Source organism: Schistocerca piceifrons, chromosome 1, assembly GCF_021461385.2.
Source record: "Schistocerca piceifrons isolate TAMUIC-IGC-003096 chromosome 1, iqSchPice1.1, whole genome shotgun sequence".
Taxonomy (NCBI): Eukaryota; Metazoa; Arthropoda; class Insecta; order Orthoptera; family Acrididae; genus Schistocerca; species Schistocerca piceifrons.
Genome location: NC_060138.1, coordinates 815570469 through 815587650, shown reverse-complemented (window position 1 = coordinate 815587650; position 17182 = coordinate 815570469). Strand labels below are relative to the sequence as shown.

General features: G+C 44.1%; 1 protein-coding gene across 1 annotated transcript in view; it reads left to right on the top strand.

Annotated features, from left to right (window-relative positions):
• The window catches only part of LOC124775374, a 607101-nt gene that overhangs the window by 383906 nt on the left and 206013 nt on the right, over nucleotides 1-17182 (top strand). The window contains exons 82-86 of the mRNA XM_047250212.1: nucleotides 2252-2578; nucleotides 4693-5004; nucleotides 9953-10348; nucleotides 12258-12599; nucleotides 16021-16329. Coding sequence (XP_047106168.1) covers nucleotides 2252-2578; nucleotides 4693-5004; nucleotides 9953-10348; nucleotides 12258-12599; nucleotides 16021-16329 — 1686 coding nt within the window. The remainder of the gene's footprint in view (nucleotides 1-2251; nucleotides 2579-4692; nucleotides 5005-9952; nucleotides 10349-12257; nucleotides 12600-16020; nucleotides 16330-17182) is intronic.

The following is a 17182-nucleotide window of genomic DNA, read 5'->3' as shown; positions in this document are numbered from 1 at the left end:
AAGTATTGTGTTGTCAGGAGAGAAGCATAACAGCAGACTGAGGTGCTCAGTCTTTCGAAAGTGTCACCTGAGTAATAAATCCAACAGGGACATTTCAACATTTCCACTGCTGCCCAGTTCGACTGTTTCTGATGCGATTGTGAAGTGGAACCGCTAGAGAATAACCTCAAATAAACCAAGATCAGGCAGAACTCATGTACTGACGGACCGGTACCGTCTAGCATAGCGGAGGCTGGTTGTAAGAAATCGCATGATATCAGCAGAAGGAATCGCTCGTGAGCTCCAAAGTGCTACCAGAAGTCCGGCTACCACAATATTGAGCCTAAGTTAAAAAGGATCGGGTTCAGCGATCGGGCAGCTCATCATAAGCCACACATATCTGTAGTCAGTACTAAGCAAGGTTTGAGGTGCTGTAAGGAGCGACACCACTGGGCGGTGGATGGCTGGAGACCAGTGATTTAGAGTAATGAATCGCGCTATACTCTGTGGCCATCCACTAGAAAGGTAGCGCCAAAAGTAACGTACGGAGGGGTCGTGTTTCAATATGGTAGTCTTTTTCGTGGCTAGGGTGTGGTTCCCCTATTGCGCTTAACAAAGCACTAAATGGGGAAGGATATGAACACATTTTACCCATTGGGACACGAAGACAACGGGTGTTTGAATCAGCATGACAATGTATCTTTTCACAAAGCACTAAATGCGGAAGGATATGAACACATTTTACAACATTGTGACTCGAACACGTTGGGTGTTTGAACCAGCATGCCAGTGTATCTTTTCATAAAGCACCCCTGTGCGGTAATGATTTGTGGATAATAACATTCCTGAAATGGACTGGCCTGCCCAGAATCCCAATATGAACCCTATGGAACACCTTTGGGATGAGTTAGAAAGTCGACCCCAGTGTTCAACATAACTGCTTTCTCTGTTTTCAGCTCTTGAGGAAGAATCGACTCATTCCTCCGCAGACGTTCAGGCACCCCACCGAAAGTGTCTCCAACGTAGTTCAAGCCGTTATACTAGCGAATGGTGGACACAACCAATGTTAATATCCACTAATAGGTGTCCGGACACTTTTGAACAGGCAGTTTATATGCCCGCTGAGATCTCATGTGTTGCTACCACAAGGAGAATTTCGGTCGTCTGGTTTTTTAATATTAAGATCATTTGCGACGTGAATATTCCACACATTTTCATTGATGCAAGAATGAGGGTAGTAAGTAATTTGATTGCTAAATTAAGTCATTTAACTCGACTGAAGAGCGATCATTGAAATGAACTACGTGAGACTTTGTTAACAATTCTCTGTCAATTGAGCTGTGCGAGCCTGTCTAAAGATCTGCTCAAAGACTCGGTCATTGTATGACAACAGCATTGTACGTTGGTAAGTTGAGATGTTCGTGAGTTTAGATTCGACGGCAGAGCACAGCAAGCATAAGGCAACGCCTTGCCTTGCTCAATCACACAGTTTCAAACCTCGCATCTTCTTCCGTACGAAGAAACTTACTGTGTTGAATACAAGTTACTGAAATAGGGTGAGAAGAGTGTATACAAATCTAGTCGTCCAGAGTGAAACGCTTTCATTTTTTTCGTCGGCTTAATTAATTACTAAACTTAATTTTAGAGTTTTTCGTAGGCTTTGTTAGACTATTAAGGTTTTGTGGAATAGATTTCCGAATCTTTACTATACAGACTAAAAACAAGTAAATGGAAGTAACTACTGGCGTTTTACAGTATAAGTTGGCATTAGAGTTCATGTCTCAAACGTGTTATTATTACGTATAAGCAACACAGAAAATACATGTAAGTTCCTAGACTACCGCATTCAAGACACCTGTATTGATTAGTTGAAATAACGCATTTTTCCCTAAGTATATTTGGCATGCTTGAGGAAGTACTGTATTTATCTAGTGTCTGATACTATGAAAAGATGAACGTTTAACACATTTATTTGGTGGTAAGCTATGGCACCTGCCACAACAATTCTCTGTCGTTGCACTAAGTTGTTTTCTATTCTTAGTTACTAACATTTGTTTCGTTGCCGCCAATATCTTCAACCACAGTGACGAGGTATGTGTATTGACTTGCAACTGCTACCAGTGTGATTGTTTGTAGTCCGAGACATTTACACTATTTGTTGAAAATTAATCACATGGATGAAAAACTGTCAAACAGTATTGTCCAACAAGTGCAGATTTTGAGTAACAGACCGCAAAGAAACCAATACTAGGTGTACAATTTATCCTTACAGTACCAACTTCAACGGAAGGCCCACGAGACCCATGTAATCCTTCGCCTTGTGGTGCGAACGCCGTATGCAAAGAGCGCCAGGGCGCGGGCTCTTGTACGTGCTTACCCGAGTACTTTGGAGACCCTTACACGGGCTGCAGGCCCGAGTGCGTGCTCAACACAGACTGCGACCGTAGCAAGGCGTGCGTCAACAACAAGTGCAGGGACCCGTGTCCCGGCACCTGCGGAACCAACGCCGAGTGCCGTGTTGTCAACCACGCGCCTTCCTGTACCTGCCTGCCGGGATACTCTGGAAATCCCCTCACTGCATGCGTACTCAGGGAGCCCAGTAAGATTCTTCATCTGTACTATCTATACTACACAACTTGTGGCTATATCTTTATTCCACTAGTGACTTGTCTTTACTTAACTTTATCTTTATGCAGACACGACTAAGTCTTTGTGCAACTCAGAGTCATAACATGAAACTTAAACACAATAACTACGCCCAAAAATTATTGGCGTTTGCTTCATAAATGTGATGCCTTACTCTTCGTAAGGACAGGGAAGTACCTGAGTTGCACGAACACATATTGTCGCTGTAATTTATATGTTTAATTTACTACAGTTTCTTCTTACATATTCTGTATCTTTGGGTTTAAGTGTCTTTCTCTTCGATGATGTGTTTACTACTGTGTCTAGTCCACTCAACATTTTCCTGTGTTTTTTTTCCAATTCTTGGTGTACTCTGTCACTTCCCTTTCCAACTCTTCTTGTTTCAAACTAAATTCAGGAGTGCGTCCCCGAATGAAGCAGGGGAGCATAAAAGGAATACAGGCATTTCAGTGACGACAGAAAAGGTAGTGTGCAACAGGTACGAATTTGTAACACACTTCTGGCATGTAAACTTTTAATTTCTTAAGTTTTCCTGGAGTGCGTGACAGACGCTAAGGTCTCGGGCAAGAAGGCGTGTTGACAAATTTAGCCTTATACAGTGTATTTTGACATATCCGTGCTCGCCAGTATTTCCAAAAGACGCGTGCTCGCAGCACCTCACAAAGTTCCATAAGTCGTGGATATATAAGGGTTGGAACTTTAATAGTGGCAACTATTTCGTTACAACTTACTCTCCTCCACAGTAGTCAGCAGCATAGTGTATAGCTTGTTGTCAGAGATGTGCAAGTGTAAAGTACTTAACTGCGGGGAGTGTGGTGGGTGATACAGCACTTCCCAGCCCCGTCGATCGAACAAATCAGTCGCACCTAGCTCCTTACGCTCCTGAGCATTGTCGTGCAAATGATGGGCGGGTACTGTAGAAAGTGTCGCCGCTTCTTTCTCTGAGCTGTTCCTTTTTGCAACACAGCCAGCGACCAGCTTACAGAAAGACGACACTTTATGCAGTGCCTTCAAATCGTTTTGCAGGGCAATGCTCAGACGCATATGGGGCAAGGTGTGTGTGATCTGTTCGATCGATGGGGATGGAAGGTGCTGTACCGCCCACCATACTCCCCAGAGTTAAGCCCTTGTGACTATAACGTGATTCCTAAATTGAAGAAAGCACTTCTTAGCATTAGCTTCAGAACTGTTAGAGAGACTCGTCGAACAATAGACCGCTTCACTGGCGCTGTCAACATGACTGGCGCTGCTTATGTATCATGCGATTTCCACATCGCTGGAGACGGGCTATATACAATGTTAGTGACTACTCTGAAGGAAGCATGTCTCTATTTTGTATAAGTTGTAAATAAATAGCTGCCACTATTAAAGTTCCAAACCTCGTATTTTACGTAAAAATGAGACCGTCAGTCCATCTGGACATTCGAAACAATACCCCTCATCATATAGACGTTTCTAATGTGATACTCTTTGTTCACAAAACAGATCTCCGGAGCCAGTATTGGTATAAATAAGAAAATGCCCGTTACAGCCATAAACTGCTCAATACAGATTTTCATGCTTAATATTTTACAGTAACGAGATACACCGCACTTAACTTTTCTTCGACACAATCACAAAAAACGTTTTATATCGTTAACTGGTAGTAGCCACCAGTAGTCGTCATCGGATTTTTCCAGATATGTCACAGTGTGTACCGATGTACCGTTCCTCGTTACTGTTGTTATTATCACCTGACGACAACTTGTGAAGACAGCAGTGGTTCAACAGGACAGTATTATCGAGCAGCAGTCTATTTGTTGTTACAGAATACACTGTCAACACGACACGTTGCGAAAAGGAATGTTTTGACGTTGTCATCATTCAATTAATGCTAGTTACACCTTTAGTCGAATTACCTGTATTCGTCACAAGACACCTGTTGGTAGAGCAGAGCATCATAGTAGGAGCTGGTTTGGGCTACAGGACCTGCTGAGCCGGGGACGCACCCCTGCCCCCACCCCCTCCCCTCCACTGCCTGCCCGTCCCGGGCGGCAGCTAGCCGCGACTGACCGCTGCGCCCTACAGCCGTGCAGGAGAAGCCGCGCAACCCGTGCGAGCCGTCGCCGTGCGGGCCCAACAGCGTGTGCCGCGTCACGGACGGACACGCCGTCTGCTCGTGCAGCACCGGCTTCGTGGGCGCGCCGCCCAACTGTCGGCCCGAGTGCCTCGTGAGCTCCGAGTGCCCGCAGAACAGAGCGTGCTCGCGCCAGAAGTGCGTAGACCCGTGCCCAGGCACCTGCGGCAGGGCCGCGCGCTGCCAGGTAGTCAACCACAACCCCATCTGCTCGTGCCCGCCGGGATACACTGGAGACCCCTTCTCCCGCTGCGTCAAAGAGCGTAAGCCGGCCTCCTTCTTCTTCTGTGTCTCTGTCCTGAATTTACATTGTTCTCACTTCAGTTATCTGTCTAGTGTGGCAATTTTATTAGCTGTCTCATTCCTTGTATTACATGTATATTACTCTTACCTTCAGTCTTGTCTAGAGCGCATCCTGATACTTCAAAACACGCTTTTGGTGCACGTGATTTCTGTTGGTTATAACTAGAATATCTTTCAAATAACCCACGGTTGCTAACGTTCCCTAAATAAACTTTCCTCGTACATAGTGGAATATCCTATTTAATAAAATTCTTTCACAGTTGATGCCAAAGGGAGTATACCGTAACACAGTATACCAGAAGTTTATGTACAAACCTTCACCTGAATCAACGCGTTCGCGATATGTGTTAGAAACCGTGATAAAATGACTGTCATGTTGATTTAAAGACCTCATAATTTGCACCTATTGCGAGATAAAACGGTGGAATGTTGATATGAATATAGGAAGCTATCATGCTTCCTCCATGCAGTAATGTCAAAGGGGCCCGAACGGATGAGAATGTTATGGGGATTCTTATGGAAAATAGGAACCTAATTTAGTGACATCGATTTCTCCGGTCAATGAGTTATTCTGTATAGAAATATACAGGCTGAATCAGAACTCCACGGACAACATTTCGGAGGTTGTTCAGGGATATTTACTGAGCATTTTGATACGGGGACCCCGTGTCTCTGGTGGCTCGTTATAAAGTAATAATATAATTATAACTTTTTTGGATTTATTGCCAGAATTATCTTCGTTTCTGTGAAAATGCTTTCCCAACAGCCACAAACTTTGTAATATCCAATCGACAAAACGTAATAACTCGATAGAATATGGCTACTCGCGGACGCCTATTTACAGATGGCAAACTACTGTTATGTTGTTGACATCGCTCCGGGAACAGCTGAGCATATCGTCTTCGTGCCGTTTTTCCACTGCATTCAATGAACCCGTAGACGAGATGCACATAGGCCGATGCTTCGTGAGTAAGCCTGTCGACACTTGTGTATCGCTATTATCGTACAACTAACACTCCAGGAAAACCATTCCGAGACTGGACCGCGCAGTAGTGAACTCAAGCTTGAGAGCCAAGAGTTAAGTGGATATTGTTGTTGTCAACAGCACGACCCGTGAGTAAATGGAACAAGTTTGTCTCCAAACGAGACACACAGCGCACATCGACGGCATTTTCACTGTTGTGCAGATATTTTAAATGCAATAGCAGCATAAGGGTTAAGAAATTAAACAATATGTAATTACTCTGTAACGTGCCACGGGAGACAATGGGTACATTGCATCAAAATACTCGGTAAATATCCCTCGACAACCCAAGCAATTTTGTCCTTGGAGGTCTGTTTCATTCTGTATATAAATATATACAGTTCAAGGACTGAAGCATTTGGGCAGTATTGTCGTGGACGAAATACTGGCATCCACTGTTCAGTGTTATTCAAAAGTTGAACAACACTGATAAGGAAGGATGCTTTCTCTAGTTAGCTTTCCTTAGCTTTAGTACACTGATGTGGCGAAGAAAAGTGTGACGGTAAAGAATTGATTAATTACAGGTATACACACTTTCAACATAATCAAATCATAAGTTACAGAATCATTGCTGACATGCTCCCACTGGAGCCTTACTTCAGTCGAAATGATGGTCTGGGAGTTAGAATCCACTAGCTGCTAATAACCTATTCCCATAGTGGAATTCCCCCATACCAAAATCAAATAAATGCACCGGTTTAGCAATCGTTCAGCCCAGATGTGATTTTTATATGGTGTCCATACGATGAGCGTGACGTTTTCACAATTCCACGCCACGTATTTACTACGCTAACATTTGAAAATGAATGTACAAAAGAAAGCAGGCGAATTACACATTGCCATACTTTCTAGCAAATTTTCTGCGTCTGATCACACCCCGATTATTGAAATACATGTATATCTTGTGGCGGTCGATTTAAAGTCGTAGTTCTACCCTTAACCAAAAGGTACAGTACCAAATTAAACAAATAAATAAAAAAACAAAAAAGATGAAGGTATATTATACAATCTTGCCACGAAGAACAAGAAAAATACCACAAGAATCCTTTCCACTGTTATGCTGTCTAGACAAGACAATACTACTTTTTTGTTTCTCTGTTTTCTTTCCTCTGTTTTCAAGCATTCTTGATTCTCTGTCGAAGCTGTCTTGCGAGCAAAAGCCATGCTTCCACCATTCAATGCTGCTTGCACGATAAGAAAGAATTGATACGTCATCAGGCCTCTTCTAGCCACATAAATTTCTTAGGTTTTCCTTCCTAACACAGACACGTACTCGACGGTATATGTATTCTTCAGAAATCCGTGCCTCCATGTGAAGTTATTTTTGAGAAGATGATTATCGGTCACTGATTAGCTACTTTAGTATCGCGTAGTAGGTAATTGTATTATCCGACAGAAGGAACGGAAAATATTTGTCATACGGAAAGGACAACTTTCAGGAAATCGGTACTTTTCTGATTGTTCTAATATTCACAACAAAAACACTTTCACTCAGTTCAGCAGTTCTAATCCATTAGGAAGTCTCGAAACAGCGCATAATCTACTGCGGAATGAGTTACTCAGTCTGTATAATTTGTAATTTAATATGTCTATACATGAGTCTCATATTATTGTAATGCTATTTTCAGATCAGGAAAGTTATTGGTGATGACAGCAAAACACGCTAAATAATCAGTGTCATCTGTAGCAATTGTGTACTATCGCTGTATCCCTCGGTGCTGTCTTTTCATAGTTCCATCAGACTGCTGTTTAAAGGGTATGTTAAGACATTTATTATTCCTTGTGTTTTGCTGTCACCTCCAATAAAAGTCTCTAACCTGAGTATGGCATCAGACTAATTTGAGATTACTCTATTTATTGGACAGATTAAATTCCAAGTCAGACAAAGTTGTGTATGTAATTATAACCAAAACAACGTTTTCCGTTGGTACACGACCACACAATAAACACCCAATGAAGAGTCTTTATTTGGCTGACTCTGCCTACACCTCAAGGGAGGGGGAATGTGAATATCTTTAGAAACGCTAGGAAAAGGTACTTTTCATCTTTTAAGAAGGACATGCGGTGTATAAAAGTGTACCACTTGACTCTTCTATCTGCAGTAACTAGGCTAATTTTGATGTGACGAGAAAATGGTGCAGAGAGAGGCAATTTGTTCCAAAAAGTCTATCTACTTACACTGCTGAAAATCAGTTAGATGGCATGTTGCCAAACTGTAGTCCGGCACAGGCATCTTTTAAATGGTACTACGATACTTTTGTGCCAGAAAAGCAGATCTGTGTCAAATTCTGGAAAGTTCTGGTGAGATCCTATGGAACAAAGCTGATGAAGTCATCAGTCCCTAAGCTTACACAGTTCTGAATCTAACTTACGCTAAGGACAACACACACACACACACACACACACATATATATATATATATATATATAATCACAGACTTTGTCTGATGCAGATCTGCCGTGCAGAGTAGACGCGCGTCTTGTCACGCCTGAGACCGCGCGTCTACTCTGCACGGCAGATCTGCATCAGACAAAGTCAGTGATACGACATTTTTGATGATCTTCAAAATATTACATAGTAAATATACATTGAATATTGGGATTTTTCTGCTGTTTTGCGGCCATTTTAATGACGTGACACCCAAAAGTCTCAGTAGCACTAGTTTCCACGCAAAGATTGGCTTCAAATTTTGGCTTGTAGGCCGCTCTAACGGTCACAGGAAGCGCACAAAATATCCTCATATTCAGTGTCTATGTACTCCATTATTTATTGACAGACTTCCGAAACAGTTATAACGCTGAATTTGTATCGTATAGATTGCTATTCTGACGAAAACAATGTTTATATGGGGCAGTGAAATGAAGACGGTATAGACGGAAAAAAGTAAGTAAACTGTTTTATTTCAAATGTAAGCGCCGTAGCTGTTAATACATTTATTCCACTGTGAGACAAGACGGTCGATGATTTCAAGGAAAAATATTCGCGATTGCCTACGGAATCATGATCGTCTACAGGCGTGCACCTCTTCGTCCAAAAGCAAATCGGCGACCACGAATGTCTTTCTTCAAGGCTCCAAAAATGTGGAAATCGCATGGAAAGAGCTTTAGGCTGTCTGGAGGATGTGTAAGGGTTCCCAATGAAACTTGTGCAGCGTGCTCGAAACAACCTTGGCAACATGTGGGCGAGCATTGTCCTACAGCAGAATGATGCTGTCCGTCAACATTCCTGAGCGTCTGGACTTGATGGTGCGCTTAGTTTTTGCAGTGTCCTTATACCGCTGTGCCTTAATTGTGGCGTCATGTCTAGAAAGTTAATGAGCAGTAAGCCTTTGCAGTCAAAGAAAAATGTTATTACGACCTGCCCGACACTGGCGTGTCTGTTCTTCCGCTATACTACAAAAGTTTCGCTGGGAAGCCCTTACACAGCCTCCATACAGTCCCGCTCCCTCGCCATGCAATTTGCCATACTGAAGAAAGACATTTCTGACCGTCGATTTGCTCCGAACGAAGTGGTGCAAGCTTGGGCACAATGATGGTTTCGTAGGCAGCCGCAAACATTTTTCCATGAAGGCACTGACTATCTTGTCTCACAATGGGATAGAAGTATTAATAGTGTGGCGATTATTTTTGAAATAGCAAGCAGCTTACTTACTTTTCTCCACGTGTCTCGTTTTCATTTGATTGCCCTATGCAAAATGATAGTGACAGTTTTTATATAGAATATGTCATTCAAATTGTAATCGGGGGGCTAGGGAGATAGGGAGCAAGCAACCTCTGCCGTAACCACTTTCTCGTCATATCAAAATTGACACAGTTCTTGCAAATGCCAGAGCGAGGAGGGACATTGAGGAGAAGCCATTTGGGAAGGTTGTCTGGTGGAAGCAGCTACTGCTCTCAGGAAGCCCCGTGTGCCGCCACGCCGGCTGAGCCGCCGCACGCTCGCGTCCCTTACAGAGCCCGTGACGCCCCCCGCGCCGCCGAGGGACCCTTGCTCGCCGTCGCCGTGCGGACCCAACTCGCAGTGCCGCGCCGTGGGCTCGCAGCCCGCGTGCTCCTGCCTGCCCAACTACGTGGGGCGAGCCCCCAACTGCCGGCCCGAGTGCTCCTCTGACGGCGACTGCCCCGGCAACAGGGCGTGCCGTGACCTGCGCTGCGTCGACCCGTGCCGAGGCGCGTGCGGCTTCCTCGCCATGTGCGTGGCAGCCAACCACCGCGCCGTCTGCACCTGCCCGCAGAACTACCGCGGCGACCCCAACACCAACTGCGTGCTCGCCCCGCCATGTAAGGCTCCAACCCGCAGCTTTAGCTCCCTTACCCACCCTTCACCATTATCGCCTCCATACATGAGTGCACTCTTCAAGTTGTTGTCGGTCTTGTAATTGTATTGAGTGTCTAGATTGTCTTCCATCTTCACTTTCTGTCTCTTCTTCTTGACTGTCTTTACCCTATATGCAACTGACAAACAATTACTGTCACCAGTGAATGCAAAGATTCGTGTTGTGTATTCGACATGAAGACCAACAGCAGCGGAAGTGTCTGTTAGTTATACTTCACAATTAGACCCGAATCAATGTTCTAGCTAAACGTCTTTCCACGATACACCAATTTATAACTCTAGACAAAACTAATTTGTAATAACCAAACGCTTGAGCCTAAGCTGGTACGATGATGTCACAGGCAAAATAAATACTGCCGGACAAACACGTACAGACATGACTTGTCCTTTGTGGGCTCAACTATTATTTATGAATTATTACTCTCGAAGTTATTTTCTATTCAAATCTGACAGTATTTTATCACAGAAGACAGTTCGACCATCACTGTAACAACCGTACAGGCGTTTCAACTTCGAAACGATACCGACAGACTTAGAGACGTTGTAGCGGGTGTGTGGGAATCCATGTCCGTAAAAGCCATCCAGCTCCGTAGCTTCGAAGTTAGGGATCCAACGTCGGCCGCTAGGTCACCCTTTGCCAGCAAACGTAAATTTATACGTTGATGCCTTTGCCACGGCTCCGCTATCGGTGTCTACAGTGTTGTGGTAAACGTGGCATCTTTCGACGCAATGAATCTCCTCAATGGTGTCAGTCTCACTGCGAGAGATTTCGATTGTGGTTCGTCACCGTATAAACACAGGCTCTGCGATATGGTTAGCAAACATTCGTTATGATTCTTGGCAAGTGAGCCAGAATCTCGTAAACAAAGATTTGTCTAGGCTTTGTCCAACTGTTTATTCTTTCCAAAATTTACAGCAGTAGTGTTGACGACAGTATGTATTCAAACAACGGTGTTGATTTCGAAATTCCGGTTTCTGTACTCGTTTATTCTCTTACACGAGTATCTGATTTGTTAAGAACATAAACGAGTTAACTCATGTTGTATGTTTATAATTTTCTAAAAGCATCGTATAAGAAGTACAAAAAGACGCGATTGGTCTTTAATTTCTCCAAACTGTCATGCAGGTTGCGATATTCATGTCGTTGCAACGAGCTTGCAATGCATAACACTATGTCGCTGTTAAAGTTGGAGCCGTAGGCACGAAGCAGTAGTATTAAGAACCAAACGTGGTCGTCCATATTCATTGCGTTGCTTATATGTGTAGCTGAGAGCAGGGTTCGTGATGCAAACAGACTCTGAACACAGTACAATATTTTTCGAGGACTCGCGTACTCATATAATTTTCTAAGGACACATTAACTCAGGTCATGAAAGTCAATCGGTAAAATATGGCTATGCTACTCTGAACGTATCAACAATGAAAAATTCGTTTCACTACTTCTGTGCCAGCGCTGATATATCCTCCCGGAACTTAATTTGTAAATCTAAGCCCAGTATGCACATTCTGCAGAGACGAGTGAGAACTATTTGTTTGACCATGCTGTTTGCAAGTGACGAAAACAGTTTCATTTACTGTTAAAAATCTACCGATTGTCACATATTTCTGTAGAATTGCAATTGGCGTGATAAGAACAAACATTGACGTACAAGGTGTGTGTGTGTGTGTGTGTGTGTGTGTGTGTGTACGTGTGTCTGTGTGTATTCTTAATTTGCTTAGCCGTTGGCATATACGCCTCTCGCTACATGTTAGCAATGTTTACCCCGTCCGTTCAGAAGACACGTTGAGTGTGGTGGAAGTGAAGAACTGTTGAGATGGTTGGGACTGGGTACGAGCGTGTTTCTCCCTTGACAGCGACGGAGCGCACGCCTGCGTCGACGCCGTGCCAGCCGTCGCCCTGCGGGCCGAACGCCGAGTGCCGCGAGCGCGGCGGCGCCGGCGCGTGCTCGTGCCTGCCCGGCTACCAGGGAGACCCGTACGCCAAGGACGGCGCGCGCGGCTGCCGGCGCGAGTGCGAGGCGTCCAGCGACTGCGCGCCGCACCTGGCCTGCGTCGCCTACCGCTGCGCCGACCCCTGCCCCAACACCTGCGGGGTCGGAGCCGTCTGCACCGTCGCTAACCACGTACCCGTCTGCAACTGCCCACCCGACTTCACCGGAGACCCATTCTTCTCCTGCCGCCGTGTGCAAGTCACCAGTGAGTTCAAGTCTACCACTCTCGTACTCACCTTTTCGTCTTCCACTTACCTCTTCTGCCTTCCTACATGCGGGTCACGTCACGCGTTGTTGTTGTTGTTGTGGTCTTCAGTCCTGAGACTGGTTTGATGCAGCTCTCCATGCTACTCTATCCTGTGCAAGCTCCATCATCTCCCAGTACCTACTGCAACCTACATCCTTCTGAATCTGCTTAGTGTATTCATCTCTTGGTCTCCCTCTACGATTCTTACCCTCCACGCTGCCCTCCAATGCTAAATTTGTGATCCCTTGATGCCTCGGGACAAGTCCCTTCTTCTAGTCAAGTTGTGCCACAAACTTCTCTTCTCCTCGATCCTATTCAATACCTCCTCATTAGTTACGTGATCTACCCATCTAATCTTCAACATTCTTCTGTAGCACCACATTTCGAAAGCTTCTATTCTCTTCTTGTCTAAACTCTTTATCGTCCATGTTTCACTTCCATACATGGTTACACTCCATACAAATACTTTCAGAAACGACTTCCTGACACTTAAATCTATACTCGATGTTAACAAATTTCTCTTCTTCAGAAACGCTTTCCTTGCCATTGCCAGTCTACATTTTATATCCTCTCTACTTCTGCCAGCATCAGTTATTTTGCTCCCCAAATAGCAAAACTCCTTTACTACTTTAAGTGTCTCATTTCCTAATCTAATTCCCTCAACATCACCCGACTTAATTCGACTACATTCCATTATCCTCGTTTTGCTTTTTTTGATGTTCATCTTATATCCTCCTTTCAAGACACTGTCCATTCCGTTCAACTGCTCTTCCAAGTCCTTTGCTGGCATACTTCGCCTACTTTCATTCCATATTGTTATATGGGATCGTATTTTAGGGTAATTCATCGAACAGTCTAACGTTTAGCGAGTCGAAATACAAAACAAATTATTTGTCGTGTGACCTCAAGAGCCTCTAGGGACCTGTTCAAGAAACTACTTACTACTGCTTCCCAGTATTTTTAATTAAGTTCGTCATAAAGAAGGAAACTCATTTTCTCACCAATGCGCATTTCATCCATTGCACCCTGGAAATAATAGGCATCTAAATAAAGATTTAAAGTCACTTACTTTGCAGGCCGCCTTCGTTCTGTAGTAGACAGCGCCGCTACCTCCTAACGCGGAGTCCCGTGTCCGTGTTCGATTTCGGCAACCGCTTCACATTTTTCTGTAGAGGGAAGGGTGGGATTTAGTCAGCTCAGCTTCGTGAGGCCAAATGAGAATCACCTTCATAGTATAAGCAGCAAGTCCGCAGCTCGTGGTCGTGCGGTAGCGTTCTCGCTTCCCACGCCCGGGTTCCCGGGTTCGATTCCCGGCTGGGTCGGGGATTTTCTCTGCCTCGTGATGACTGGGTGTTGTGTGATGTCCTTAGGCTAGTTAGGTTTAAGTAGTTCTAAGTTCTAGGGGACTGATGACCATAGATGTTAAGTCCCATAGTGCTCAGAGCCATTTGAACCAACCATAAGCAGCAAAAGTGGTATGAAATAGATGCTAGCCACGTAACATTTATTTATTTACATGCTTTGGTCGACATGTGTTTCCATTATTCAGAAACACACTTTGTCAACAACTTACTATTAGCCATAAAACGTTCAGCTGCTGATAAAATAGGCCTACAATTTAAAGGGAACCTAAGGCATCTAATGATGCACAACTCCTTCTGCCGTATTAAATCGCTGCAGGCAACTGCCGAAAAGGTTCCTGTGACAACAATACGGCTTATTTACATCCCAATCCTTCCGTAAATCGAACTTGTACTTCGTCTTTAGTGGCCACGCTGTCGATGAGACATTAAACCCCAATATTCCGTCCTTTTCTGTTATATCAACAAATTTCTGAGCATAACCAAATGATATACATATATATTAATAACATCAAATAATATAAGTATTCACGTCAAATCTGACCTCTACACATCTGTAGTGTAGTAATGTGGTCTGTAGATTATGCGCGGCTACAGCAACCTAATAACTTACGCGCTTCAGGGCATGTACATTGATATATTCATGACAAGTTTGTTATTAATTTCCAGCTGAAAATATGTTAAAGATATTTTATTTATTCGGCGTTCTTCAGGGCCAAGTTACTTAAGATCTCTAGAAGGAACGTGAGCATATCTGTTCTTTTATAAATCAGCATGGATGCTATTTGTTTTTGGTTTATGACTTTTCTCCATGCTTGAGGCTTTCCTCATCATGCTTCTCTGGATAGAAAATGACATCTATATCTGTCTTTCTGTCCTAGAGATGTGAGACCAGTCACGACTCACTGACGATTGAACGCGACCAATTATGGCTCCTGACAATAGATCCGTAATCAGCGAGTTAACGTATCTACCGTGTCACAAAAGTCTGTTTGACCGAGCGTTAGTGTTCGGATTGAGAAATTTCTTTCTAGAAGTATGACTTCCTTTTCGTCAGAAGCCAGTACGGAAGAAACTGATTGAAATATTGTAAAATATTTACAATCAATCTCACCTGCAAATCCGACAACCGTATGAAAGTTTCTTCTTTCAGCACACAGTTTACTGTTCTTCTGTTTTTCCTTGCTCTTTCGAGATCCAGATACCGCAGCGAGATGATTAGATTGGTTCACTTACTTGTGAAACATTCATTTTTCGTCTCTGAAGAAGTAACGTTTGTGGCTTGCAGCTGCATTAGCACAGGATAATCACAGACTTAATTCAAACGAAGAGCACGTAGCGAACAATAGTGATACTTGTGTAATTATACTTTTTCAACATGTTTTTACCATTTGAAGGGAATTAATGAGTTTCATCAACCATAAACTATACTGCATTCACAGCAATATTTGTCTGTTGTAATTTTATTATAGCCTGTTATTTTAATGATTACAGATGTGTGTATTTGGTCTCCTTATAGAATGGGCGTGATTCTCTTAATTTGCAACCGAACAGCATGGTGCATTTGTTTTGTTGTGGGGAAGCGGGCTTACAACTTGGCCATCTTGATTTAGCTTACGTTAGTTCCTCTGAACCACCCAAGGCCAATGACAAGATGGTTGCTTAGGGGACATATCTTTCCATCCTTCTTTTGCATTTCCCGTCTTGTCCTGGCGCTTACCTCCGAGATACATTTTCTGGTGGCACTGGAACTGACCGTTGTGCCACAACTGCTTATTATAGTTGACATTGTTCTAGCTAAAATGCTGAAACTGCGAATAAGTAGGCTGACAGTCAGAATATTGTAACTTATAGTTTTAGTATTGACCACCACACAAACCTATTTCGAAATCAATGAAACTGCTGTGTGTGTGTGTGTGTGTGTGTGTGTGTGTGTGTGTGTGTGTGTGTGTTGGTATGAAGAGCAATGTAAATCTCATTTCACTCGTAAGTGACGTGCGTATGTTGTTGCGGCACAGCTCGGCCGACGGTGGTCGACCCATGCGTGCCCAGCCCGTGCGGGCCGAATGGCGTGTGCCGCGTGGTGAACGAGCAGGCGGTGTGCTCGTGCCTGGCGGGCTACATCGGTGCCCCGCCCAACTGCCGGCCCGAATGCGTCGTCAGCTCCGAGTGTCCGGATGACCGCGCCTGCATTAACAACAAGTGCGCCGACCCGTGCCCCAACACGTGCGGCGTGGGCGCCCGCTGCAGCGCACGCAACCACAGCCCCATCTGCGCCTGTCCGCAGGGCACCACCGGGGACCCATTCTCCAGGTGCACGCGTCTACGTAAGTCTCCCCATACTCTCTACTGACACAGCTATTTTTTATCATCTGTCATACCCTCCTCGCCTTATATTCGTGGTGACATTTGAAGGAGAATATGGGAGACTATCACAAATGACTTGGACAAAATAGTCGCAAATGAGCTGAATACCGTTTTCTTTGTTTACGGAAACTCATGTGTCAACCTCCATGGATGAGCGATCGCTGCGTCTGGCTGCCAAGATGAGGGACTGGGTTCAGTTTCTAATACTGCCAAGAAATGGGATGCACGAGGCCTTGTGAGCCCAACTGAGGGAATCCTTGAATGAGAAGTAGGAACAGAAAGATATGGAAAATTGACAATGGCTGGGAGAACGGTGTGCTGGTTTCATGCCCCTTCATACCGCATCCATATGACGCCACCTCGTGGAGAATGACACGGTGGCCGGTTAACACCTGCTCGTCGACTTATCCTTTTTTTAAATTTATAATCATATGTAGTGCTTACAGATATCTTACTCGGAACATTTGTAGGGATCTTTCATAGGTATTCCAAAAAGATGCATAGTACTTCCAGATTTTAAGTAGGCTTTCAAATAGCTATTTGTACATTTGGGTTACTTGTTTCTATCTTAGAAGCTTTCTTGGTGTCCAGATGGCTTCGCTTGGCGAAGGGGAATTCTGGCAACGGATCTATGTCTTACTGAATGTTCCACAGTCGATGATGAAATTTTTGCGTCCCACTATGAATGAGATGCTGTATTGTCTTAATACAATTAATCGTGTCCTGCGAGTTAATACCACGGTTATACAGAAAGTACGTTTTGCTACAGCCGTAAACAGAATGGAAACATAATCATCTGGAAAGCATCACTGG